We start from the raw sequence: 27136 nt of genomic DNA on the forward strand, positions 1-27136 counted from the left end.
CCTGTATGGGGGTCGCGTGGATTTTGGTATACACCACTAAAAAAAATATTCGAGAACCGTCATTTACACAGCAAAACTATCCGAGAATCAGTTGTAGAGGGCAGGGATACCAGACAATATTTCTTGAGTTTTGTCAAATTTGTGTTAAGGAAAACGTACAAGTTTGTCTCAAAGTAAGAAGTCGTGAATGGGAGTGGGCGTAGCGTATCCCGACCCCGCACATAGGGTTAGAAATTTTTCCTAAGAGATTTTTCTAACCCGAAGAGGCGAATGACCTTAAGGTTAAAACCTCTATAATTGAAATAAAAAAAAAGAAGTCGTGACCTTTTTTGCCTTTCTCCTATAGAAAGGCTGTGCAATCAGTGTGAAAATCGACTTTTTAACCGAGGCATTCACGGCTGAGTCTCTTAGACCATTCTACTAAGTTCGTCGTCGTTATCAAACTTAATCTCAAACGTTTCCACAGGCTGTTATTAAATTTCATTTAATTCCGAATCCTGGTTCCGAAGTTACGGCTTGAAGATTGTTGTCACGCATGAAATTTCCATATAAATCGGTATCAGCATGTTATCTAAAAGATGCAAAACTTCATAAAATGTGTTCTAAATTGTTTGGATTTATAGATTCAGATCACAGATGCCCAATCAAAATTGACCACTTTGGACACCTTCGGCGGAACCGGAAGCACCGAGAAAGTGGTTAAGTTCTTGTATTGAATTCACACCTGCTTCTCTGAAATACCTTACTCTATACACTCCGGTTTTTTTTACGCGGGGGATACAGGCCGCGTAAATAAAAACCGCGTAAATTTCAAAATCCGCGTAAATGAAAACCGCGTAAATTTCAAAATCCGCGTAAATGAAGACCACTTAAATTTAAGAATCCGCGATAAAGGGAACCTCATTGATGGATACCGCGTAAATTCCAAAATCCGCGTAAATGAAAACCGCGTAAATTTCAAAAACCGGGCAAAAAAACCGCGTAAAAAAAACTTGAGTGTATTCTATAATTTAGTCTCAAATGAAAGCATTCCTATTGACTGCTATTAAATTCCATTGGAATCGGAGTTCTAGTTCCTGTGTTAGGGATTAAAGCATGCGGGAACATGCGAATTTCCCATACAAATCGGCACAATCATTAAATCAAAATAATTCAAAACTAATTAAAATGAGTTCTATATTGCTTGAAATTGTTGGTCCTGGACACTGATTGCAAACCAAAGTCTCTTTGAAAGGTTATATAATCGCTCTGAAAATCAACTTTTTAAAAGAGGCCCAGACGACCGTAATTTTTATACCCTTCGACTCACTTCGTCGAGTTCGGCAAATGTGTGGGTGCGTGTGTGTTTATGTGTGTATGTATATGACCAACCAACACGCATCGCTTATTCGCAGATGATTAATCCGATTTTCTTAACCCTTAAAAAGGCAAGCTAAAATAGTAACTTCAAGAAGCATCGGTCCAAGAACCAATGTAATCAAAAGCCTCTTTTTTGTCATTTTATCAGTGAGAGAATCGAAAGCCCGAAAACGCTTGATCATTTGTATTTCAAATAATAAGTTCATTGAAACTAGAAAACTGTAACTAGCCGGGCCTCTGAGACCCCTTGCCTTTTTGAGGGTTAAACTTACTCTCTAATGAAAGGCATAGGTTGCTATTGAATTTAATTCTGATCCGACATCCGGCTTGGGAGTTATTGGTTGAGAAGTGCGGTCATACAGTAAATCCTCATATAAACTACCACCATGATATTTAGATAATGACGAATTTCACGCCAACTCGAACAAATGTTGGCAGCACCCTCTCAGATTCTAATGAAACTTTCTGTACATGAGAACTTTGTCACAAAAATCCATTTTGCATATTTCGTTTTTTTTCAAAAATGATCTAGACTGTCTTTTGAAAAGGGCCAAACTTTTTTTACCATTTTTTTTTTTCAAATGGCTATAGTCTAAAAATGACAAATTCTACAAAAAACTGTTGTAGGAGTGGTTTTCACAAAATTAGTCAAATTTTCGAATAAAAATATTGAAAAAATTCTTCAACGACTCCTACACTGAAAAAATTGATTTTAAAAATTTAAAGTCGATTTACAAAAAAAAATTTTTTTGATTTGGATCAAATTTTGTTCCAAGATAGATAATTATGTTCCCTACCTACCGTCAAAAATTCATGTCCGGCACTTTTGAGGAAAAAAAGTTATTTGAAAAAAAAACTATACCTTGCCTAAACTAATTTTTTTTCTCTTCAGTGCATTTTTATCGAAAACTAAACTAATGAAAGTCATAATCATCTCAGAATCCAATAAAACTCAGTTTGTGAGAAGATATTGTCTAATTTAGCAACTAAGCATATTTTTATTAAGGGGTTAACTAGTTTTTCATTTTTCATGAAATCGAAATTTTTTATTACTTTATCTGTAAGTGAGAATGCTTTCCCAAATTTTTAAAAAGATCCGAAAAATATATCGAAAGTTTCAGCGCTTCCAATTGCTCTTCGTCTACCAAGAGCAGTGGTAATTTGAAATTTTAAACTCGATTATCTCGAAATGTCGTTTTACTAAAAATGGTTTTTCCGTGAGCACGATTGCCGAAAAACTACTCAATCAATTTTCTTATCTTTTTTCAATTGATCGTAAATAATTTTTCTCGAACTTTAACGATTCCTTTTTTATTCATAAATTTTTGTTTCATTGATAAGAAAAAATTATTAATACAGAGATTTTTTACTAAAACCGTTCTCGAATGCAGGAAAAAATTATTATTTATTCAACTAATCGTTAAGGTACGAGGAATACTCATAGACTAATGAAATTTTGGGATTTAAGATGATCTACTGGTCTCCAATCGTGATCACCGCAAACCTCTTAAATAAAAAAGGGTTTCGAGGAAAAAGCCATAACTCCGCCAATTATCAATTTATTTTTATAAACTTATGCTTGTTTATTTTACTGAAAAATGTGCTACCAAAACATTACAAGTTTGATATAATGAAATCATTGCTTTAATCCTTCACGTAAATTCAATCTTTCTTGATATTTTTATCACTAAAAGGTATGTAAGCCCTTAATCAAGAATCCCATTGAAAAGAGTTTATGTCGTTAAACAAATATTCCATTATTACTTTTTTATTTTCTTGTTTAGTGCTGAGGAAGAATCAGAGAAAGAAATAACCACCACAACATTATGTATTGAATTTTACATATTTTTTTTTATTTTATATATAACATTTGTCTTAAAACTATCTTCATGCATGCTATTTTGTATTATTTCTATACAAGGAAAATATTTCTGGTTCATCTTCTGAATTAGAATACCTTTTCGTCTCTACTTTGCCTCCAAGAATAGGAACAAAACTGTGGAATTTTTGAGTTCCAGATATTGTTTTGGCGTTATTATATAGCTCTTAGAGTTCTTCTGACATTTTGTTGTACTGTTCAGTGAATATGTAGCAGTAAATTAATTTTGTGATATTTTTATCAGTTTGTTCAACTGCACAGTTACTCCACAGACAAACAGACGTAACAGCTCGAAGAAAATTTAAAAAAACATCGCCCACGGTATACTAGCGACATCTGTTGAACACATTGCACAAAATGTGATGCTGGCAACCATGGGACAATTTTTTTTTTCAACCGAAGTACTGGCAACAATGTCCACACCACTTGTCAACTGCAAGATAGTAGAGGAATGGTAGGGGTATTGTTGCAGTTGCTAAATTTGAAGAGCGAAATGAAAAAAATCACCTGCCACGTACTTAAACTTTTCATGGCATAATTATTGCAATTGACAAAATTAAAGAATGCAGAGCTACGACTGTATTTTTAAAACCCAACACAACCATTTATTGTTACGGGAAATTAAGTAACGACAATTTTTTTTTCTTTTCGTGTGAAGAAATCAATTTTTGTCGTCAATTGGTCACTCTTCTCAATACTCTTCTTTGTCGTCGCTCTTTTGGAGTCCCGGAGACATCAGGTACTTTTAATTTTATTTAGTCTATTTTTAAAGAGTCGGCTGTGCTATCGAAGTCATCATTGGATCAAGATCAAGGAGACACAACCCCTAAAATGTCCTTGCCAATATCAGGATCAATTCGCATCAACGATTTCATTTTTAACGTTTTCCGTAAGTGAAAACTCATCATGTAGGCTATGGGAGAATTTAATTTCATAAAATTCTAAATGGATGGTTCGCCACGATGATTCTGCATACGAGTGCATGGCACTACTTTCCCTTTCAAGGAAATATTTGCTTCTGTCTTGAGTGCAAAGTATGTTCGATATGTTGGTCTTCTACGGAACTGTATCCTGACGCAATCTAAATATGTAGTGGTTATGATATGAAGAAGAAAAAGATGGGTGGGTAATGTCTAGGACATAACCGGAGTGTCGTGACTACTCGTTTGACTTGTAATTTAAATCGAATGATACTCAATGAAATGTGTGAATGTTTCAAGTTATTCTTCATTATAATTATGTTGGTTCTGACAAGAACCTTTGTTGTTGGCGTCTGCGTTGATAGGGGATGCGCTGGATTCTAAGCTCGTTGAGACATTCATTCATGAAATGAACAAATTTCATATTTTCTTGCTTTAAAATATCAATGTAAAAATCTCTCGAAACGACCATCGGAATCTTTTTCCTAGCGTACAGAAATGAACACGCTTAGCGAAAAACTAGGGGCGGGTAATGTCCGGAACGTAACCACGATTATCATATTCTTAAAATTCTGCTTGTATCTCTTTCAAATGGCCAAATGTTACGCATTAAGTTCGATTCACCGGACTCAGCGAAATTTTTCCAAAACACTATTTTTCCGTTGATAATGAATGTCAAATGGTACAAATATTTTCGACAAAATGCCGAAGAAATAGATTAAATCCATTCAGTACAACAAAAGATATAAGCGTTCAAAATCTTACATCATTTTTCTTCAAAAATTTTAAAAAGGGGCCCCTATATTGAAAGGTAAGTCGTTAGTCACGACAAAACATAAACAAAACGTAGTGGGCAAAGGTTTTGATTCGGTTCAGTGATAATTGTTTTTTTCGCTAGTTTCGAGATTAAAAAGTGTCCCTAAGTGTTCGAATCGGAAGATTCATGGTGAAGTTCGGCCTTTTTTCTCCTTTCATCGTGCGCTAAAGAATCTGGATGCTCGTTCCGATCTGTTTGTTTACTTATTCTGGTTGCAGTTGAAAATCGAAAAATTGACTTGCGCCTTTCGTTTCTTCTCTATTTTTGGAGTGGGCAACTAAAGCACATCTTGTATACATGTTAGAGAATCAACTTGCGTATCATCTACCCCAATTGCGCTTTAGTTCCGCACTCTGAAAACAGGAGAAAAATCGAAAGGCGCAATTTCACTATTTCGATTTTCAACTGCAACCAGAACATTTTATGGGTCGTGCCTTGTTCAATTTGACATTTATAAAACTAATACCAACAAAAGTGACGAATGTCCCCTCCTTTCTTTCCCTCCATATTAGTTTTCGGGTACTTGTGGTAACGAAGTGACACATTATGGATATGTGTCAAAATCGCTTCACAAGCGCCACGCTCGGTGAGATGGCGCATTTTACATAATTTAAATCGACCTTTTTTCTGTGGGCGATGAAAATTCTTCTCGTGTTACGTCTGTTTGTCTGTGGTTACTCTCTCGGAGAGTTATTATGGTATTTCCATAGTCGCGAGCAAGCCTGGCTCTTTTTGCCATTCGCTCGAGAGTGCCACCAATAGCATCACAGGGTCCTTTTCCATGGGATGCTGCAACAAAATTCCATTCTGCACTTAATTCGTACTTTGACTGGAACCTACACAAGCTAGCGAAGTTTTTCTTATTTTTGTATTGTGCTGCTGCTCCATCAGGCATAAAATAAACTTTAGAAAAGTTTGTCTATTGGAAAAATGGATTCTGAGATGATTATGACTTTCATTGGTTTAGTTTTCGATAAAAATACACTGAAGAAAAAAATTCAGTTTGAACAAGAAAAAGTTTTTTCAAATAACTTTTTTTTTCCTTGAAAGCGCCCAACTTGAAATTTTGACGGTAGGTAGGGAACATAATTAGCTATCTTGGAACAAAATTTCATCCAAATCAAAAATGTTTTTTTTTGTAAATCGACTTTAAATTTTTAAAATTGATTTTTTCAGTGTAGGAGCCGATGAAGAATGTTTTCAATATTTTTATTCAAAAATTTGACTAATTTTGTGAAAATCACTCCTACAACAGTTTTTTGTAGAATTTGTCATTTTTAGACTAAAGCCATTTGACAAAAATTGGTAAAAAAAGTTTGGCCCTTTTCAAAAGACAGTCTAGATCATTTTTGGAAAAACAAAGTATGCAAAGTGGCTTTTTGTGACAAAGTTCTAATGTACAGAAAGTTTTATTAAAATCTGAGAGGGTGCTGCCAACATTTGTTCGAGTTGGCTCGAAATTCGTCAAAAGCTTTCGATACATTTGACCAAACTCTATTGCTTCGGAAACTCGAGTATTATGGCATACGAGGCGTATGCATGACACGTCTGAAAAGTTATCTGTCGAACAGACGCCAATTTGTTTCTGTCAATGGAGTCAATAGTCAGCTACGAGAGATTACTATTGGGATCCCTCAGGGAAGCAACTTGGGACCATTAATATTTTTGGTTTTCATCAATGACATGCTGTTTTGCTCAAATAGGAGTAACTTATCCAATACCGAACCAATATATGTGACTGGAGTTTGCATAAAGAGATCAGTAACTTACAAATATCATGGTCTTATTTTGGACAAAACACTGAGCTGGATTGCACATGTATCGAAGGACTAAAACAGAAATTGATTCCAATTTGGGGGGGGGTCCTTAGGAAAATCTCATCGTTCGTGCCTGTATTTTGAATGAAGTCATTATATTTTGATTTGGTGCTTTCTAGATTGCACTCCCTCGTTAGATTTTGGGGAAATGCAAGTAAATCAAGGGTAAGAGAACTTAAATGCATTCAAAATCGATGTTTAAAAGTAGTACTGAGGAAACCACTTCTATATGCCACTATTCCCTTGTTCAACGACGTCGTTCCTACCAATAAAGGCATTACATAAGTTCCAGATCGCCATCCAAATCCATAGGATACTCTCTAACGATACGAATATTCTAAGCAACTTTGTGTTTGATAGAGCATTCACCGGTCGCTCCTCACGACAACCAAATAATCTAAGGATGGCTAAACCCACCTCAGAAGCGGGAAAGAAGAGATTCAGTTACACTGCAAGTAAATTATACAACGAGCTACCGTCCACTGTAAAACAATCCCGCTCTGTCCAATGTGTCAAACGAACTTTGAGATCACACCGCAAATCCAATATAAGCCGATATCTTCACTGAACTATAGCAAGACCAATTCTCATGTAGTCGTGTTTTCTGCTTCCAATTCGTCTCCAGGTACCGCCGCCACCACCTGCCACTACCGTTCACCACCACCATCCGCCATAGACACCCACGATATCTGCAATTACTGCAATCTGCTCACTCTTAATATTTAGTTAAAATAATTTCTAGTAGTTAATAAAATAGCACTCTCTTCAAAGAACATGTCTAGTTCATTGGAAGATGCAAGTATACAATGCAAATCATTTATTGTCATGTTTTTAAAAAGATGGTTTTTATGCCGCAGTTTGAGGAAAGAATATGGCCTATATTTGGAATGTCTAACCTCAATTCTAGAGCTTTTTGCATCCCTAGAAATAAATAAAAAAAACAAATATTTCCACTAATATAAGTTATATGTAGGTGTTACAGAAGGGAAATAGAACATAATTATAAAACACATGATTTTTGCTCGTGGTCCTCCTTTCGTAACGTAAAAACGCGATTGTTCCAGAAATAGCGAAGAATTGTATGCAGTTCGGTTGCGCCAATCGGTGCGGTACTGATTGTTTGTTTGAAGTTGCGGTATGGGGAGTTCATTTACTTATTTACCCATATCTGCACCGCGTCTAACTCCCATCGGAACTGATTCAAATTCTTTAAAGCGTATCCTTACGACGCTTGTTTTGGAATGATTTGTTTAACAACCATTCGCGAAGTCGCACCTTTGCTGACAAGTCGGCCTTTGGTCAACGGTCGTAAAATGTGTTCAGCTAGTTCAGTTCAGTTCACTCTTCATTAATGTATTCTTAAGTTAGCATGGAGCAAAAAAAACGAAGAGGCGCACGATCACCGATCTTGGTCATCGTGACATCAGTTGTAACAGTGGGCGCTGAGCACAGCATCGTCGCTGGATTAACGGGTTAGTTTCTGGCTTTCCCCCTTCTTAACGTTACTGTTTATTGATGTGTGTGCATTGTTTACCCAAGCAAGATGAGCGCTAGGGGATGTTAAAATATATGGATGAGTTCTGCCTATATGAAGAAACTTTAAGGTTGCATAGAGAATGCGCAAAATTCGCAAACGAAAAAAGCAGTTTTTTTCCACACCGTATGTCAGATCTTCATAAAAATCAATCAGCGTGTGAAGAATGTTGTTACAGTACTGCTGATTGATTTTTATGAAGATCTGACATACGGTGTGGAAAAAAACTGCTTTTTTCGTTTGCGAATTTTGCGCATTCTCTGTGGAACCTTAATACAAATAGATTAGCAAAGAGGTGAGCAGTCCTTGAAACCTGCTCGATACATAAGCATTCTCACATTTTACTATATTGAGGCGTATGGGAGGTATACCTTGCTTAACCCTCAAAAAGGCAAGGCAAAATTGTGACTTCCAGAAGCATCGCTCCCAAAACCCAATGAAATCAAAGGCTTCTTTTTTGAAGTTTTGTCAGTGAGAGAATCGAAAGCCCAAAAACCCTCGATCATTTTTATTTCAAATTACAAGTTTATTGAAGCTAGAGAACTGAAACTAACCGGGCCTCTGAGACCCCTTGCCTTTTTGAGGGTTCATTATAGCATAATTAAATTATTTCTACAAAACAAACAATACAAACTTGTGTACTACAAAAATCAAAATCCCTCATTGTTTTTTTCTTTCTGAAGATGAAACCTGTTATCCACAAATGATACTATATATTGTGATATTCTATCGCAACGAAGTACATTTCACAGTGGTTTGAAACGCGTCATTCCTCTTGCCCATCTCGCAATTTGATACATTACTCTATCTCAATTATTTCCAGTAAATTGATACAAAATAACAGCATATCGCTCAACAAGTTGATTTACAGATTATTTCATTTTCAAAATAAATAAAAACTTTCCAGGTTTATGAAAAAATTCCATAAAAAAAATCCGGTGCAAAACGAAAGAAAAATTAAAAGACTTTATATAAAGACTCAATGTTGTTATCACATTCCACTAAGTCAATCCAGAACTGATTAAAAGTGATAAAAGATGTCTGTAAAAATATCTAATACAGATGGGAGTATTCTACCGGTTAAGAATGTTTAAACTTTTTTTCCGTCACAGTAACAAAAAGAACAACCCAAACAATAGTGAGCAATTCGCTAAGAAAATATTTAAATATTTAGAATTCAGAATTATTCATTCAAAAATTAAAATGTAAATCTTCAATGCATGACAGACTGTGAATAATTTAATAAGCAGTTCAAACCCATGAAAATTTCGATACCAGGAAATGACGCCTAGAAATCAGCTAATTTTGTTCGCTTGTTATGCTTTGACGCACCGGAAAATTAAGCTGTTCATCGCTACCGGATGCTGCCTAATGAACAATAGTAGCCTTGAAAACCATCAAATCCGGTAGCTATTTTTGGAAAACAGTTCCTCTTGTCCATTCACTTTTCGTTTTCTCCCAGCGTGACCTTTGATGGATCGCAGTCGTCAACTAAGCGAAAAATCGATTTGCGGATCGGACATGAAAAAAAGATTACCTCCAGGTTAACAAAACATAAAATGTTTTTTATTTCGTTGTATTCACCAGCGAAAAACAGTCATTAGTTCGTATCTCTGTGGAATATGTTATATTAAAAATCCTACACCACTTCTTTCGTTACACTGAATTTTCATTTTTTCTAATTTATTGTCGCTAAACATTCCAGAACCACCCTGTAAAACATCTGATTCTAGAATGTAAATACAGATGTCCAGAGAACTTATTTGAAAATGGTCATTGATTGGCTCAGAACGAGTCGTTTTTTTATTATAAAGGTTTCAACCTTAGGATCATTCGCCTCTTTTCGGGTTAAAGAAACCTCTTTGGAAAAAATCTCTAACACTATGTGCGGGGTTGCGAATCGAACCCAGGTGAGATTCGTACAAGGCAATCGATGTACTAACTACAATATGCCCGTCCACTAAAACGAATCGCGACAGCATTCACTATGTGCATTCGTGAAAAAACGCAGCTCGAGGACAACTTGATCGCATTAGCAAATTTTTCGGGGCTTTGGTAGCATCACGGCGGCTCAAATTGATCAACATTTGAAAAAAGCACACTGATTTATTTATTTATTACTTTCCAAAGATGTTTAAACGTAAAACGTATGCAAGCTCTTTTATCCCCAACTTTAGCTCGCTGTTCAAATTAGAGACTGTTCTTGTTCCATCAGACTTACACAGAATGATTTCCTAGTAAAATTCTAAATGGAACCGAGTAAAACGCCAGAAAAGTTCCAATAGGTACCGTGCCAAAAACCCTGTCAATACCTGTCAAGCGTAAATATTGCAAGAGTCGAGCAAAGCTCTTGGAGAAGTCCAGCCAAAAACCTGGTCGTAGATTTCTGTTTAAAATCGAGCACTGCCAGTTAGTTTCATTGCATTTTTCTCTCAGAATGGGTTGCTGTTTTTGAGCTAGTTTTCTTCCAGAACTCTGACTGAAGCCAATTTTGCTTTGCTCCCATTCTCAACCTCCAAGGCAGACACGTAGCCAGAGGGTGACCTAAGAGGCTAAAGCCCCCCTTGAAATTGATTAGAAATAAATTTAAGCAAAAAAAAGGTTATTCGGTGACTCTTCACAAATTTTACCTTGTTTGGTTTGAACAAATTATTAAGAGAATGTTGAAGATGATTGCTGTTTCGAACTACCAAAACCACCGGTCACGATACCCACTCCGTATGCTGAATGTGACAAAACAGTTCCTTTCATATTGTGTGACTCTTCGGAAGAATAAAAAACTGTTACTTTTATTGTTGCTGTTGTAATCTGTCGAGATGAGTTAGTCGCAGAAGCAAGAGGTGCTGTTCCAGCTAAATACGGAGGCTATAGATTTCCGAGCTTTCGCATAAGATTATGCGTCTTGATGTGAAACATTAGCTGAAGGTGAAAATAAAGGTTATGCTTACGAAAGTCACTTTTATCGAGTTCTACTATGTCAGGCATTCAATGCTGATACCGTTCAACAAATTAGCTCAGGCCAATTTCTTCCTACCTGACACTGCACGTACAAAACATAATGCGATAGTATCATTACACACATTACATCTTTGCACATCCATAGTATCTGATACCATTTCCTGCTAAATTTGTGGCTGCTATTCAGGTAATATTGACGACAAAAATTGCGTCAAGTATCTCAAAAGCAATAGCCACAAGTCCACACTTGTGACCCGTAAGGATATGAAGCTAGGACGAAATTAGATGTTCGCGAACATGAACATGGCAGTATCACGATGATGACACGGAAGTGTACGAGATTAGCTATGGAATTTGCGTTTCAATTTCGTCTCATCAGAATCCGACACTAACTTAGTGACAGGACTAAGCTAACGCTGGATTGACGCTAGCACCAAAAATGGAAACAGTATTTGTGTTTCTGAGCAAACCCCTAGCTCTAGCCATACGTGATATCCCGCAAGAAAAGTAATTCTGATTAAGCTGATGAGATTTAATGTAAAGCCAAAAAGGTGTTCATCGACCAGCGAATTATTACTAATTTAGCTGACATACCGAAACGTTCACAGTAGTGGTAGGACTAACTGTCGTAATTTTGTCCTTACTTTCCATCGGATGTCAATTGAGGTTAAAACACACATTACCAATGACCAATCGCAATGAACTTAATGTTGCTATAAGCTGCAGCATTTTAGTATGGTCTCCATAAATGTCATGTTTGAAAACAACGTGAAGAATCAGCGAAGAAACATCAGTAGACAATCACGGAGAGCGACTAAAATGTTGTAACTAGTTGAGTCTATAAAACAATAAGTTGGGATTATCGCTTCGATTTTATATTTTCAGTATATCAAAGTATTTCGTTTTATTTTTGTACGTTATGAAATAAAATGAGAAAGATGATCAGAAATCATGAAGAAAAGAGAGAAAAATTACTCAATAATTTGTAATCTAGTACCTCTTCTATATTTTTATATAATTGAGTATTCGAGTACTTTCGGAATTGCACTCTGATCCTTTCATTTTCGAAAGAATCTTACGTCTTCGTTATCCGGAGGGCTATGATGCGGTAGGTACAACAACTTTTATTGAAACTATTTCCCAAATAATTATAAAACAATCATGTAATCAAATAATTATTACAGCCAGGCTTGTTATTTGCAAGGTACATTTTCTGAAAATTTACGGAAAATAGAAATATATTTACGAGAAAATGATAAAAAGAAATTAATAGAAAGACAGAAAGCCATATAAACCCAACTTCTCATATGCTAGCAAAGCTCGTGAAGGTTCCGTTTGATTTCTGAGATTTTTTTACGTTAGATAAACTGGAAAACATGTATGATTTGCATCATGGAGCAGAAAAATTATTACAAATAAGAGATTTTGGGGACAAAACGATCCAGTATTCCATATTTTTCGAAGAACCGAAAATCTTCATTCAAATACTAAGGATATTTCCTTTAAAAAGAGGTATGAATAGTAATTTTCTGAGTGCTACTTTAAAGGCTATAGCGTTTAATATATTGTTTCCACATTTTCCCATAGTAGAGTAGAGTGGGGTTAAGTAGGTCAGTTTTCTTTGGCGAGCTCGTGTTATGGTATTTTTACACTGATTTTGAAAAACAAGCACTCGTTGGAAAGGTTATGCATCTGGCAAGGTTTTGGCAAAAATTGTTTTATGCCTGGCTAAATATTTTTCAAGCTAAATCCATTAAGGCGAAGGTACTTTTTTCGATGTTTTTAAAATCTGGCGGTACGATAGGTGAAAAATAAAGTGAGGTTAAATTAAACAACGTACACACCTAGAAAATCACCGGTTACACTTTCATTGGAAGAGTATTAATGCTGCAGATAATTTAAAAATTAAATTGACGTCATTCATGTAAGAAAATGAGAAGTGGCTAATGATGTGAAAAATCATGAAACAGCGAAGAGCGAAGATTGTTGAAAAACATGTTGATTCTGCAATTTCGTCTGGCATTGTGCTTGCAATTGACTTCTTCGGTCTCCTAGTCATCGCCAGAGTGTGGAACTGAAGTTGTTCATTCCGGTTCACGTGGTTGATTAGCTGTGAGACGATCAGTGGTGACTTATAGTGCCCCCAAACAGCTGATCAATCGTGCCCCAAGCGCATGTTTCATGTCGATGTCCGTTTTTTTTCTCAAAAACAGCAATATCGAAAAACCAACGCAAAATTCGTGTTCAGATATTTTACATTGATTACATATACTATATAGAGGACTAAAGACAATGCGTTTTCGCAGAACAACACGCGAAAACATAAATGACACCTTAACAAATACTGCTGATCCACGGTAATAGTCGAAATGACAGTCGTCAACGATTTTCTCTGCCGTGTATCTAATTCACACAAGATGAGCGACCTCTGCAATAACATAGCAAAGATAATCTATTTGACCCCATTCTACTCTACCAATTTCAAAAACTTCAAGCGAAGACGGGGGTCTAAAATTGTCCAAATGGTGTGAACTTTAGTATCTGAGCTTACTTCACCAGTGGGGAGTGATTTTCTAATAACCTACTGTATGTGCAAATTGTTCTGAATATGTAATACACATTTTCACCATTATATTGAACATAAACTACAATGGAATCGTAGTTTGAACAAATGAGAAATGCGCAATTGCACCAATAGGTGAATTAAATTAATTTTTTTTTATTTTCCGATCTAGCTCCGTGAAATGATAATAAAAACTATTTTTTGTAGTTTAATATAGTTTCATGGGATTCATATAAAAATACACGGAAATATTACACTGGACAAAAACTATGAGCATTTCTGGAAAACAACAAAAGATGGAAAATTCTTAGATTAGTGGAGACTCGACCCCTAATTTGGGGACACTTGAATCCGCTTTGAAAAGATGTTTAAACAAGCATGTAGGGTAATGAACCTATTTTTGGCCAGTTTCTATTAACACCCTAGCCTTTGATTAGAGTAACGTCTGTCATCTTTGCTCAACGTATTGGCTCAAATGGAAGTGCGATGATTGGGGCACTCGATTCGAGTTTTCTCAAGCCATTTTTGTTATTATATTAGTTCTTAAGAACAAAGCAAAGACGCTGAAATAATCAAATTAATAATTAATAAAATAGGATGGCACCCTCTCTAATAGGGTCAAAATAGACCGTACCATATTTAATGTTATAAATGGATTGTGGTGTTCATTAGATTGTTACGATTAAATATTATTATTTTAGTTACTAAATAGTACGCATTCCTCACCTATCTTTTTTACGAATTCCCCAAAACTCCCTTCAACAATTTAAAGCTGTCTGTTGTTATGGCTGATAAACGTCAAATGTGGGATGCATGGATGCTACTTAAACTGTAGTAAACAATTACAGGTAAACTCCTGTACTACGAACTGTTCATTTTCGACAAATTACTTTCATTATTTTCTGGCAACAATTATTTCAATTGTTATGGGTTGAATTTTGTTATGTTCAGTTGTGTGTATGAATCATGGCGAAGGGGTTAAAATCTCCACGTATTTGAAGAGATCAAGTGAGCCCATAGCATCTATTTCAGCAAACTTTAGTAAAAATATAGTTGAACAAAAAAAATCAAGCGACAGGCGTAGCGTAGTGGGTAAACAGAATACCTTGCACGCAGTCACCTGGGTTCGCACAAAGGGTAAGAGATTTATCTAAAGAGACCATAATAAAAAAAAAATCAGCTCAATCACAACGTGTTCATGTAATTGTTATTCTTCTGAAATTCTGTATGTAAAAGTATAGTATGTAGGGGTGATTTTATCAATTCTATAATAGTTTGAAAATTTGGAAAATAAATCTTCTACAGTTCCTTTAAGATTTTGTTTAAATCGGAGAAAATTTGTTTAGATTAAACTACGTAACTTCCAAGTATATTCGATTAATGTTTTTCGATCCCCTTTCAGTTACGATGATAGGATCTAGTCTCCCCGGGAATCAAGTCTCCACAGGCTCCCCTACACCAAATGAACAAGTATCTTCTCGAACTGTTTAGTTTAAAAGCTGTAAAAATAATACCAATCAAAACCCCCTGGGATATAATTTATAATTCTTACTTATGTTCAAATGCATCAACCACTTCCGGCTCGCTTGGTTTCGGAATGCAATCGAGCAAAGCATGCAAGATTGTCTTTTTGATGTCAGTGTTAAGGACCACCGATATTGAGCACGAGGAAGTGCAACCATTATTGAGGGGAAAGTTCGACTATTTGTATTAATTTTTTTTCAAAATTTGTATATTAACGAGGTGAATACAAAAATCGGAATTGATCACATTACTAGAGTGCATATTGTTTAATGGCAAATTTTACAAAAGTAAAAGAATACAATTGTGGATAATTGGGATAGTTAGTGTTAAAAGAAACATCGCTTCACACTGTTAAGTGAAGTCATCGCCTATAAAATCGTCAACAAGTATTTATATCAACCAAAAATCCTGATTAGGCGCACCACACAAATTGCATCATTCGAAAACTTTATTGTTTTTTTTTGTTGTGCTGCAGGTGCATTTTACCCCCATGAATCCGTTCCAAATTAGCACGTTATTGAGCCTTGTTTTATAGCGGGCAGATAAATTTCGCATACTACTGTTTTCACAAAATCGACATTGGCATCGAGAGATAGAATTGGCAAACCCAAGCAGTTTCATTTCTGCCACGAATCCCTACCGAGCTACATCGGCCACATATCAACTCACCGTGGCCAAGCAAAAATTAATTAATCTAACCGTCAAAATGTGACGTTCAACGGATCTTTAAACTTTGGTGGTCGGGATCTTGACTTACCGGCAATCAGCTCCTCAACGATGAGCCAGTATCGATCGACGAGACCGGACCAATTCCGACCCGTGTGGTATTCGTCGACGGCCATCTGGAAGACAAACCGGGAACCGGACGAAAAATCCGTGAAATTCTCTGCCACACTCATCCTCGAAGTGTTTCACCACGGTGCACACGGGGGAGGGGGAACCGACGCTTAATCCAATTTTTTTTCCGTCGCAGCTGTTTATTTTCCTTATGTACGGTCGATTTTCACCGGTGTCAGCAAAAGTTTAGCCTAGATTCGCGGTGGGTTAACTCGCTGTCGCAAACCTCCTGCTACGGTCGTTGAACACACTACTGCGCCAAAATGGTCGAAAATCAGTTGCGGCCTCAAAGGCCGTTCGATTGATACTTGTGTCTCGCGATTTCACGCCGTTGCACATTCACTTGAACGACCTAATGCTGCTACTTTTCGGCACTTTTCCGAAAATTAATTATCACTTAACAGAGGGAAAGGACTACGTCATAGAACAAACTTCAACCGCATTTCCAACTGGTTTTCGCAAAATAACCCATAAGCTTTGTCCAACAGGTGCCACCGAAATCTAAAACCTGATACGACTGTTTCGAAAAGCCCGCACCCTGGCGATTACGGCTGAACACTACACGCGTTTAAGTTTTTTTTTTCAATAGCCCTGCCAAAGATTTCGGCCACATACGCGCGCAATCACGACCACGACAGCAGCGTTCAGAAGTTGAACCAAACTGCGCCGCCGAACCGAACGAAAGTGAAACGACAACTGACAGACACCTGCGGTGGGCCACCTAACAATAGCCTTTTCTTGATCGATCGATCTTGATGGTGATCCTAACGAACGCTTGCTTGTGTTCGGGGAGGCTGCACTACGACATGTGCGAGCACAACGGCGGAAATAAGACGCAGACCGCCAGCGCTAAAGTGATGAGAACAAACCGCGTGTGTCGTCAGCTTACTTAGCGCGAGAGGTATGGAACACGACACGAGAGAGTCTTCGATCAGATCGTCCTTCGCGGTAACGATAGCAACAGCAGGAGAACTTTGTACCCACTCCTTCATCAATCGTACCGAAACCGTCCGTGATTCATGCCACCAAAACACCCGTGACGATCGCCAAGATGATCTCTCTGATGGTGACGGTGATAATGGTTATGACGATGATTTTAAAGAGTTCACACAGTTTTTTTTTTCTTCTATCAATTATAGCTGCGGTGAATGAACGAATGACGCCGAGGTTCGACAACTTTGTGACTTTCGGTAGGATATGTGTAACTACTGCCGGTACTCTGTATATCGGATCGGTGGGTATTGACAGTGTAATTTCGGACCATAGGGTGGTTGGTTTCCTAGTCCAAACTTCGTTGGGTAGTTTGAAACAATTAGAGATTGGAACGCCATGAAGACTGAGCTAAAAATTGACACTTTTAAGATTCGGATTTCTCTTTGTTGGTGGCTTGCTGAGAACAAATCTCGATTCATATATGATAAGGGCGCAAAAGACAACTGTCAAAACTCATTTGAAGGGAAATTCCGTTCAATTTGTTACTCACCAAGCACAGCTATTTATAGTAAAGAAAAGAACAAAGTTTACTCAATCGTTGGCTGCTGAGAACTCAACCAATGACAGTTGTATAAGAATTACCCCGTAAAAAGAATGTTGTCAGTTGACTTTTATGCCCTAATCCTAAGATAATCGAAAAATTTACCACTACCACCCTACAACACGCAGAGTCGATATCGCAGGAAAAAATGATTACTACTTTGCAAACGGCACGGTACTTGCTAACCTGAGCAAATTTACCTACATATATGAATATTTGGAGTCATTTGTGGAGCAGTCATTGGCATTGCACGACTAAAAATTTGATGCATCAGCAGCAGTGACGAAAACACGTGCTTGCTGCACTCTGAACCGAGTACGGAAACGATAATGACTTTGCATTTGATCGGAATTGGAGTTGGCTTTTCGGGGTCGATTTCTTTTTTGAGGACAATTTCACGGACTATAAACGAACATCCTGGGGAAGTGAAACTCTTTGACGGAAAGATGATTCATTAAAAATAACAATAAAAAAGTGATATGAATAATTAGTTGATATTTTGCACTACTAATCTGATCCTGTTAATTTTACTCTTTTTGAAAATAACAATAATAGACGCTTCTTTATCATTTACATTAGCTAAGCGTTTGCGGAAAAGTATTGATATTCAGCCATATACTTTACAACTGGTGGAAGTTTTAGCCAAACATATATACAGTTGACCTACAAAGTTCAAAAACTACTTCAATACTAAACTCGCCCAAAAACGTTTTACATTTCTTATAAAAGAAATGTATAGAAATCGCTCAAACTTTCAAAATTTTTCCGAGGCCGAGTCTTATATACCAATCGGTTCAGCTTGACGATTTGGGACAAAATCTATGTGTGTGTAACGGACAAACTCTCATTCGTGTTTCTCAGCAATGCACAGTGGTCGGAAACGCCAAAAACGTGAACTTAATTCACTAGAGCCCAAACCATCGAATATATCCACAGGTTGTCTTTGGAAGAATTGTTTGTATGAATATTCTCCACAATCTGATAACAATTGAAATTAGGCATGGCTTACTATGATCGAACTAAAAAAAATAACTTTTTATACTGACGACATAGAAAGTTGGTGTCTTCGACAAAGTTTTAGTTTTGCTCATAGTAAGGAATATTGTTGAAGAACTTGAGCTTGTAGGACTAAAGGTAATCGAGTTATAAGGCGTTTTCTATGGCAACCCCCTTAAATCTAGTTTTTTTAATATAACTTTTTTCATTGTGACTTTTCGTGCAAACTATGTTCAAGACAAATATGTAGGTATCAAAACTACATAATATTGTCGAAGACTATATGTGAAAATACTCATTCGTTTCAAAGTTATTGAAGATTTTTACATTTTTTTATGCCAACTTCAACTACGTATAAGAAAGAAAGGTGCAAACCAAAATGCACGAACATGCACTTTTTTCACTGTCTAAACTATGCACAATCAAGCTAAGAAGGTTTGGTGCGTGGCACTCTAGAACCCTATGAATAGGGTAAGCTTACTTTATCATGCTTTTTGATTTTTTCCATACAAAAATCAGCAAAAAAAATTTTTTTCAATTTTTTCCGTAAAATTTTGTAATTAATGGTATGACATCCTTTTGTGAGCATTAAATTCATTGTGACATGTCTATTTGAGTATATATTAGTTTGGGATCTCCAATGATATTAAAAACTTCACATTTTTGCTTCCACCTTTTTAAAAATCTGAACTATTCAGGTATAAGTTGAAATAATACTTAAAATTGAATGTCAAACCAAAAATTTAAAAAATTGGGGTAAAAAAATCAAAAATAATTTTTTTTGCTGATTTTTGTATGGAAAAAATCAAAAAAAACATGATAAAGTAAGCTTACCCTATTCATAGGGTTCTAGAGTGCCACGCACCAAACCTTCTTAGCTTGATTGTGCATAGTTTAGACAGTGAAAAAAGTGCATGTTCGTGCATTTTGGTTTGCACCTTTCTTTCTTATACGTAGTTGAAGTTGGCATAAAAAAATATAAAAATCTTCAATAACTTTGAAACGAATGAGTATTTTCACATACAGTCTTCGACAATATTATGTAGTTTTGATACCTACATATTTGTCTTGAACATAGTTTGCACGAAAAGTCACAATGAAAAAAGTTATATTAAAAAAACTAGATTTAAGGGGGTTGCCATAGAAAACGCCTTATAACTCGATAACCTTTAGTCCTACAAGCTCAAGCTCTTCAACAATATTCCTTACTATGAGCAAAACTAAAACTTTGTCGAAGACACCAACTTTCTACGTCGTCAGTATAAAAAGTTAATTTTTTTAGTTTGATCATAGTAAGCCATGCCTAATTTCAATTGTTATCAGATTGTGGGGAATATTCATACAAACAATTCTTCTAAAGACACCCTGTGAATATATTCGATGGTTTGGCCTCTAGTGAATTAAGTTCACGTTTTTGGCGTTTCCGACCACTGTGCAATGGCTGCACCGATCTTACCAATTGCAAATGAAACGCTTACCACCCAGACAGAACGCTGTTAATTTGTTTTAAATTCTGAAGTTTAGTTTCCAAGATGGATGGATGTTTAAAAGTGTAAAGAACGCGTTTTTTGTAGTTTTTTTTTAAATTATCAGTCGAAATTGATAACATAGATAAACATTTTATATACTTTTAGACAGCTTATACGAACAGCTTTCGAACGAGCTACAGTTTGTTGAAATCGGACTGCTATCAAGAGAAATATTTAACCATCTAGTGCCCAAATTTTTATTTGGCTTGAAAAAACTTTTGTAGGTGGGTTTCGTGATGAGAAAAACGAAAATAATGTTGATAATTCATGTAAGCAATGGATTTTTCATTAAAGTCTTAAAATAAGTAGACCGCCTAGAGGCGGTGTTGGGCACCTGGGCGAATAAAAAACAAAAACATTTTTTCTTCTAGTTACTTCAACATAAGCGAATTCAGATGGTTTATATTTTGGACTCCTGCAGAACGCAAATTACCCAAACTAAGGAGTATTGCTCTAGTGCTTTGGTTGTTTAATTATTGACTTCTAATTTATTATAGGGGAGACCAGTGTCTGCTGGTGATGGTTTCACTTATCATATTTTATTTTTTAATTTAAGAAGATCGTGTAAAAGAGAATTTTCGAGATTCTTCAGGTGAAATTCCGAAGTAAGCAAACAAAAAAGAACAAATTTTGTTTGTGGTTACGTATATTGTATATACGGCCACGGCAAGTTCTCTTCGCGCGCTATCGAAAAATCTAGTCATTCGTGGAATAGCTTTGAACTAGCTCTAAATAACAAAAATGCTGAAATTTAAAAACTTCACCTAGGGTAATGAGCCTATTTTCGTCCTAACCATGTGAAGCCGGTGGTTAGAGCAGCGTTAGCCACCTTTGTTCAATGCATTGCAAAGCAAAGATACTGGTGCCAATTCATACGCATTGCATCAATTGTATTCCGAGTAATTAATGAAATGGTGAGGCACCCTCCCTAATGCGACTAAACTAAGCTCTTCACTCTAATATGCTTAAAAACTTAACGCCTAACGTGAACGAAACAGAATGTAATACAACATAAGTACATGGGAGTATGTATTACACAGTACTTGAAGTGCAGGACTATAAACAGCGCCATATCGTCGCTGTTGTGCTATCTTATGACAAGCGCCATTTAGCACATTTCGAGAAAAACGATTTTTAAAGTTTGAGATTGAATATCTTGAAACTTACAAATGGTAAAAACAATTCAAAGAAGACAATTAATGCTTCAATCTATTCTGTATTAAACTCTCAAATATCATGAAGTTCGGTTGACTATGTTGCGAGTTTTCACTACAAATGTAAACAAAAGTCGCACTCACACGTGTCGTAGGTGTGTATTGATGGCAAAATTTGTATGGCGTGTCATAATTGTGCATGAAAAATTTTCCATAGAAAAAAAGCATCAATTATGAACTTTTATTAGTATCTTCGGCTTAATTCGACCTAGAAACAATCTATGAGATGCATTTTGAAGGAAATTGAGCAAGCAATCTAGAAAAAATAGTAATTTTTAATTACAGTGTTGCCAAACATGAAATATTGCCAATTTAAAAGTAAAACTGCATATTTCTCGCAATACATGTATTTTTATTTTAAAAATTATTATGCCATTGTGTTCCTCAGACATTTTTACATATAAAAACATCTAAAACTTCTACATTACTTAAGCGAATCCCAAGATAAAGTGATTTAAAGCAAAAAACTGACAATTTCTCATCACTTTTTTCGCTATAACTCAGTAACCAAGCAAAATTTCAAAATTCTGAAAACGCCATTTTGTAGAGAATTTTCAGATTAGTAATGTTGCATATCTAACTCAGTTTACCCCAAAATGGCGTTTGTCATAAGATAGCACAACAGCGACGATATGTCTAATACAAAGGGAGAAAAAAAAGATTCCGCCAACTTACCCCAGACTCCCCTAAATATAATTAAATGATAAGGACATCCATATTCTAACAGAAGCATTCACCAAGCAAGATTTTAAAACATGCTTATTTTCAGCTAAAATTACACATAAAGTTAGTTTCGGTACGATAAGTAATCACAAAAGACTGAATTTTTTTCGCCCAGGTGCCCAAAACCGCCAAAGTATTTTACCAAAAAAGCTAAACTTCCGATATTCCACTAAACCAATTCACATCTACAGTAAAATGCTACTAACAGGCTACTCAAAAATATTTTTTTTAGTTATTAAAATTTCCAAAAATAGTTAAAATTTGTTTAATGAAGATTACCACTAAACACAAAATAGTTTTTTTTCCACGTTTTCATCGAATTTTCAACTTTGAGCTTCAATTGCCTTTAACAGAAAGCTACGATTATTCAAACAATATGTGTGTATGAAAGGTGTGAGCGTTGGGAAGAAATACTAGTGCGGATCACAACATACAATCATGTTTTAGTAGTTTAATGTAGATTTTTAACGAGACCGCCTAGAGGCGGTGTTGGGAACTAGAGGGTTAACGTTGAATTCTGACGAAAAAAATTTACCATTTCCCATAGCAAGAAATAAGACCATAAACAGACAATCTGTTATTAACGCCAAAGCGACTAATTTTAGGTCAATGACATCTTCATCAGCTCTTGCTTTTGCGAATAACTTTACTGAAGTCAAATATCTATTTTGCATACTTTAAAAGTTATGGCTTTTTGTTTGTGGATAACCCTTTGTTGCCTATTTATTGTTCAATATAGTAATAATCCACTTAAATAAGCCAAATATTATATCGACAAAAGTAGTTTTTTCTAGCTGCCACAGCTAAAATAACCACTGAACAATTCTAAATTGTCTGGATGAAACTTGATCACTTATCGGTGCAAAAGTTTTCATTTACGTGAACCTTTTGACTTATAATAATCGGATCGATTTGCTTGCTTAACATGTTTTTATTTTGGGAATGCCTAGAGTTGAGATGAAAACGTAATATGATTAATAACGAGAATAACACTTTCCGAAATCGGATTTCCTTCCTTTTCGAAGAATTGCGTTTTCCGGTTGACTCTAGCAGGTTCTGATCGATTTTTATGATCATTTGATTTTTTGTTGTATTATCAATTATATGAATTATAGGAAAAATAAATATTTGAATATAGTAATTTAAGATCAAGAGCACATTATTTCTAAACCTCCAATTTCGGAGGTTTAGTATCTTCGATGCATTTTACAAACGTTAAACTGCACATCATCTGATAAAATAATTCTGGCGTTGTATCCTTCAAAAAGGATTTATTGAAAAGTAACTCTTCAAACAAATTTAGTTCGAGACTTGCTGTCTTCAGCCAAATGTTGGAGAGTGCTATTACAAACCATTTTGTTGAAGACATGAAGGCTCCATGTGTTCAGGGTATCAAAATATTTTAAGCTACTTGTATTTACCTTTAAAATAAATTACACTGAAACCTCCATTTACGAACTCTTTTTTTACGTAATATTCGATTTACGTAACTTTTTTTACGAACTAAATTCGAAATAACGAACTCTTTTTGGAAAGTTTGAGTTCGTACATTACAGCATGAAGTTATTTACTTATGTATTCTTAGTTAATTGTTACTAATATAACTTGGGTATTTTCGGAATGGGGTTGACGAGTGCGTGACGGAAATCGATGCCTTGAGCCATTTTTGAATCCAAGATGGCGACTTCCGGTTTAGACAAATTCTCTCTAACCTCAACAATAGGGGTATTTTCGAAATGGCGTTGACGAGTGTCTGACGGAAATCGATGTCTTGAGCCATTTTGGATTCCAAGATGGCGACTTCCGGTTCAGATAAATTCTCTATAACCTCAACAATTCGGGTGTTTTCGGAATGTGGTTGACAAATGCATGACGGCAATCGATGACTTGAATTATTTTGGAATCCAATTCTCTATAACCTCAACAATATGGGTATTTTCGGGATAGGGTTGACGAGTGAATGACGGAAATAGAACCCATATTGTTCGGCAATCGTCATATTGAACTTAGAAAAGGTTCCAATTGTCCATTTTCAGTATCTACTTGTCAAGCCCGTACCAAAAATACCCATATTGTCAGGGTTATCGAGAATATTGCTCAACCGGAAGTCGCCATCTTGGATTTCAAAACGGTTCCAATTGTTCATTTTCAGCATCTACTTGTCAAGCCCGTTCCAAAAATACCCATATTGCCAGGGTTATCGAGAATAATGCTGAACCAACGAATATTAATAAGAATGTGAAGCAAACTTTTTTTACGAACTAAATCCCAAATAACGAACACTTTTTTTACGAACTAATTCAATTTACGAACCCCCAGTTTGGTTCGTAAATGGAGGTTTCGGTGTATTATGATTTTACTGTTTATGATGAATCTCTTCTACTCTTAACAAACAATAAAATTAACATTTTATCCAAAATTTAAGTTTGTGAAGCTCACAATAGAATGTTATTTTAGGAAATAACTTAAATTTAAGAACAATTCGTAAATATCATTTTATAGCTCGATGTACAGTAAAGCCCCTTTTTCAGCCCCTTGGTGAATTTTAGGCTGATAAAACCGGGACATTGATAAAATCGGGACATATATTTTTCTTTCTGTTTAAGAAACCGAAGCTCTTAAAATATTCTTCTTTAGTCCCTAGATATAGCCGCATAACCTTTCCTGATTTTTTAGCTCAAACTTCCCTTAAGGGGGTCTGACAGCGCAAAATTTTTAAAAAAAATGAATATTTCGGATCTCTAAGACAAAATATGCTCAAGAAAGGATTCACTCGAATTCAATTTGGTTCGTCTGCTAGCGTCCATGAAACTACCAGCTATAAATTTTCATATGAAGCTAAAAAAATCAGGGGTAGATAAAATTGGGGGCTTATAAAATCGGGTCTTCACTGTACTCCCTTCACGTAATATTCATGCTTTCAATAAAGTTGCTTTAAATGATAGTCTCAACACGTTCGCTAAAGACACGAATTTCTGTTACTATTTTTTTTATAAATTAGTTCTCCATAATTTTTAAACTTCAAAGATAACGGGTTCGGAGTTATGCCATTTTGACAGGACTCTGCTGACTCCAGGTAAATAGAAACAAAGTCGTTCTACACTCGTCCACAAAAAACTTTTTCGTATAGGGTAATTTGGGGAAAGATTTACAAAAATCGATCCTGCATCAAAGTAAACCATTCAATATTCGATGAAATCATTTTTATCAATTGAGACAAGTTTCTAAAATACTTTGGAATGGTTTTCACCGTGAAAAAAAATTCATCAAATTTTCACGAACATTTTTAAAAAGAAAGGTCATTGCGGGAGAGATGCCGCATGTGCGGGTGAGATGCCCCACCGTGGAACTGGTAAGAGATACTGGAAAGATGTGAAAAAGCGGAGTCAGCCAAATGTCAATGCACCTTTTCAGAAGCAGGATCTGTTTCATCAACATTGACGGCGCCCGAAGCTTGGCTACTAACTAGAAATATAAATTTGGTATTTTTACCATATTTAAAACTACATAAATCTAATTGTCTTCATGTGTTTGTTTAACTGTCATAACCCTTTGAAATTTAGCATCTAAACCTAAACATGACGAAATTCAAACAAATGGTAATAAGTGCGACGTATCTGGCCGCCATAGCTGATAGAAATATAGCAGAATTCTAACAGAGCCATTTTGAAAATTTGACGGCCGCCGAAATTTTGACGGATATCTATTGGCTGTCAGATTCTCTCCAAAAGGACTACAGCTCTTTAATATGCCGCGTACATTTGAATGCCTCATTGTTTCTCTTTTCAATTTCCATTTAAGAAAAGGTAGTTGGATAGAGAAATAGCAGGGCACTATCGAGAGACCCTGTTTCGCGTGCTTTAGCAGAGATTGAGCTTGCGTTACATTCATGGTTACCAGAGCTGCCAGATGGTCATAACAAATCTGCATACGTAAAAAAAATAAAATTACATTTGACGTAAACAACATTGCTACGTATTTTGCTGTCTAATATCTGAATTTTACATGTTTTTATATGCGAAATAAAATATTGTGTCTCTTTTGATGTAGAACTCGGTTGAATGGAGATGGAGAAATGAGAACAAAGCACATTTTCACATGTTCATTAATGTAAATTCAAATGAATTGTGACGCTCCTTTTATGTGAATCTTGCGAGATGTAAATATTTTTAAGTGTGTGTGTTTGTCTGTATTCAATGAGGAAAATAAATTATGCTGATCAAAAACAGTTGTTTTTACAGAATTCAACCGTTTTACAAATCTCATACTTCAAGGAGCTTTTGGTCACGAATGGTTCACTATACGTTTTAAACAAATGCATACGGCTTGCCAAATCAGGTACCTTGAAGCAAATTTCAACAGCTTCTTCCGTTTGAAACGGTCATCCACAGCAGTCCTTACCCGTGAAATATTCCTGTACCGGTAACTGCTTGATATCCACTTTTTTAATTCGTTTATTTGACACGGCTCAATGCGTTAGCTTAGAGGAGCCATGGGTCTTTTATATATTTACACAAAGTAAAAAATAAAAATAACAATAAATTTTATTTTGAGCCTGTCAGATCCCGTGCGCGGAACTTGGTATTGCGAGCGGAGATCTTTTTACGCGTCGGGAAGATGTTCCTTCTTTCGCCAACTTCGGGGTTATCCATGTCTGTCTCGTTGTTGTTTACGCCCGTATCAGCATCTTGATTACTGCCATGATACTCGCGATCAGATGTTCTTCCTGGCTTCTTGTCCTTGCGGGTCACGAATGTGAACACTCCCTCCTTGGTGGTAACTTCTCCACTTGTGGTATTAGTTGGAAAGTTTGAAGCTTTTGCAATTGTCATTATTTCCTTAACTGCAGCCACAAATTTGGCAACCGTTTGTGGTTCAGGTAAAGATATTGGAGCCTGTGTGTTGGCATATCTTTCTGGTGTTGAGCTTTCC

General features: G+C 36.0%; 1 protein-coding gene across 1 annotated transcript in view; it reads right to left on the bottom strand.

Moving 5' to 3' along the window:
* LOC131690415 (elongation of very long chain fatty acids protein 7-like) overlaps positions 1 to 16887 on the bottom strand; it is a 104342-nt gene extending 87455 nt beyond the window's left edge. Inside the window, exon 1 of the mRNA XM_058976152.1 lies at positions 16129 to 16887. Coding sequence (XP_058832135.1) covers positions 16129 to 16270 — 142 coding nt within the window. The 5' untranslated portion in view covers positions 16271 to 16887. The remainder of the gene's footprint in view (positions 1 to 16128) is intronic.
* Between the last annotated feature and the right edge of the window lie 10249 nt (positions 16888 to 27136).

Source organism: Topomyia yanbarensis, chromosome 3 (assembly GCF_030247195.1).
Source record: "Topomyia yanbarensis strain Yona2022 chromosome 3, ASM3024719v1, whole genome shotgun sequence".
Taxonomy (NCBI): domain Eukaryota; kingdom Metazoa; phylum Arthropoda; class Insecta; order Diptera; family Culicidae; genus Topomyia; species Topomyia yanbarensis.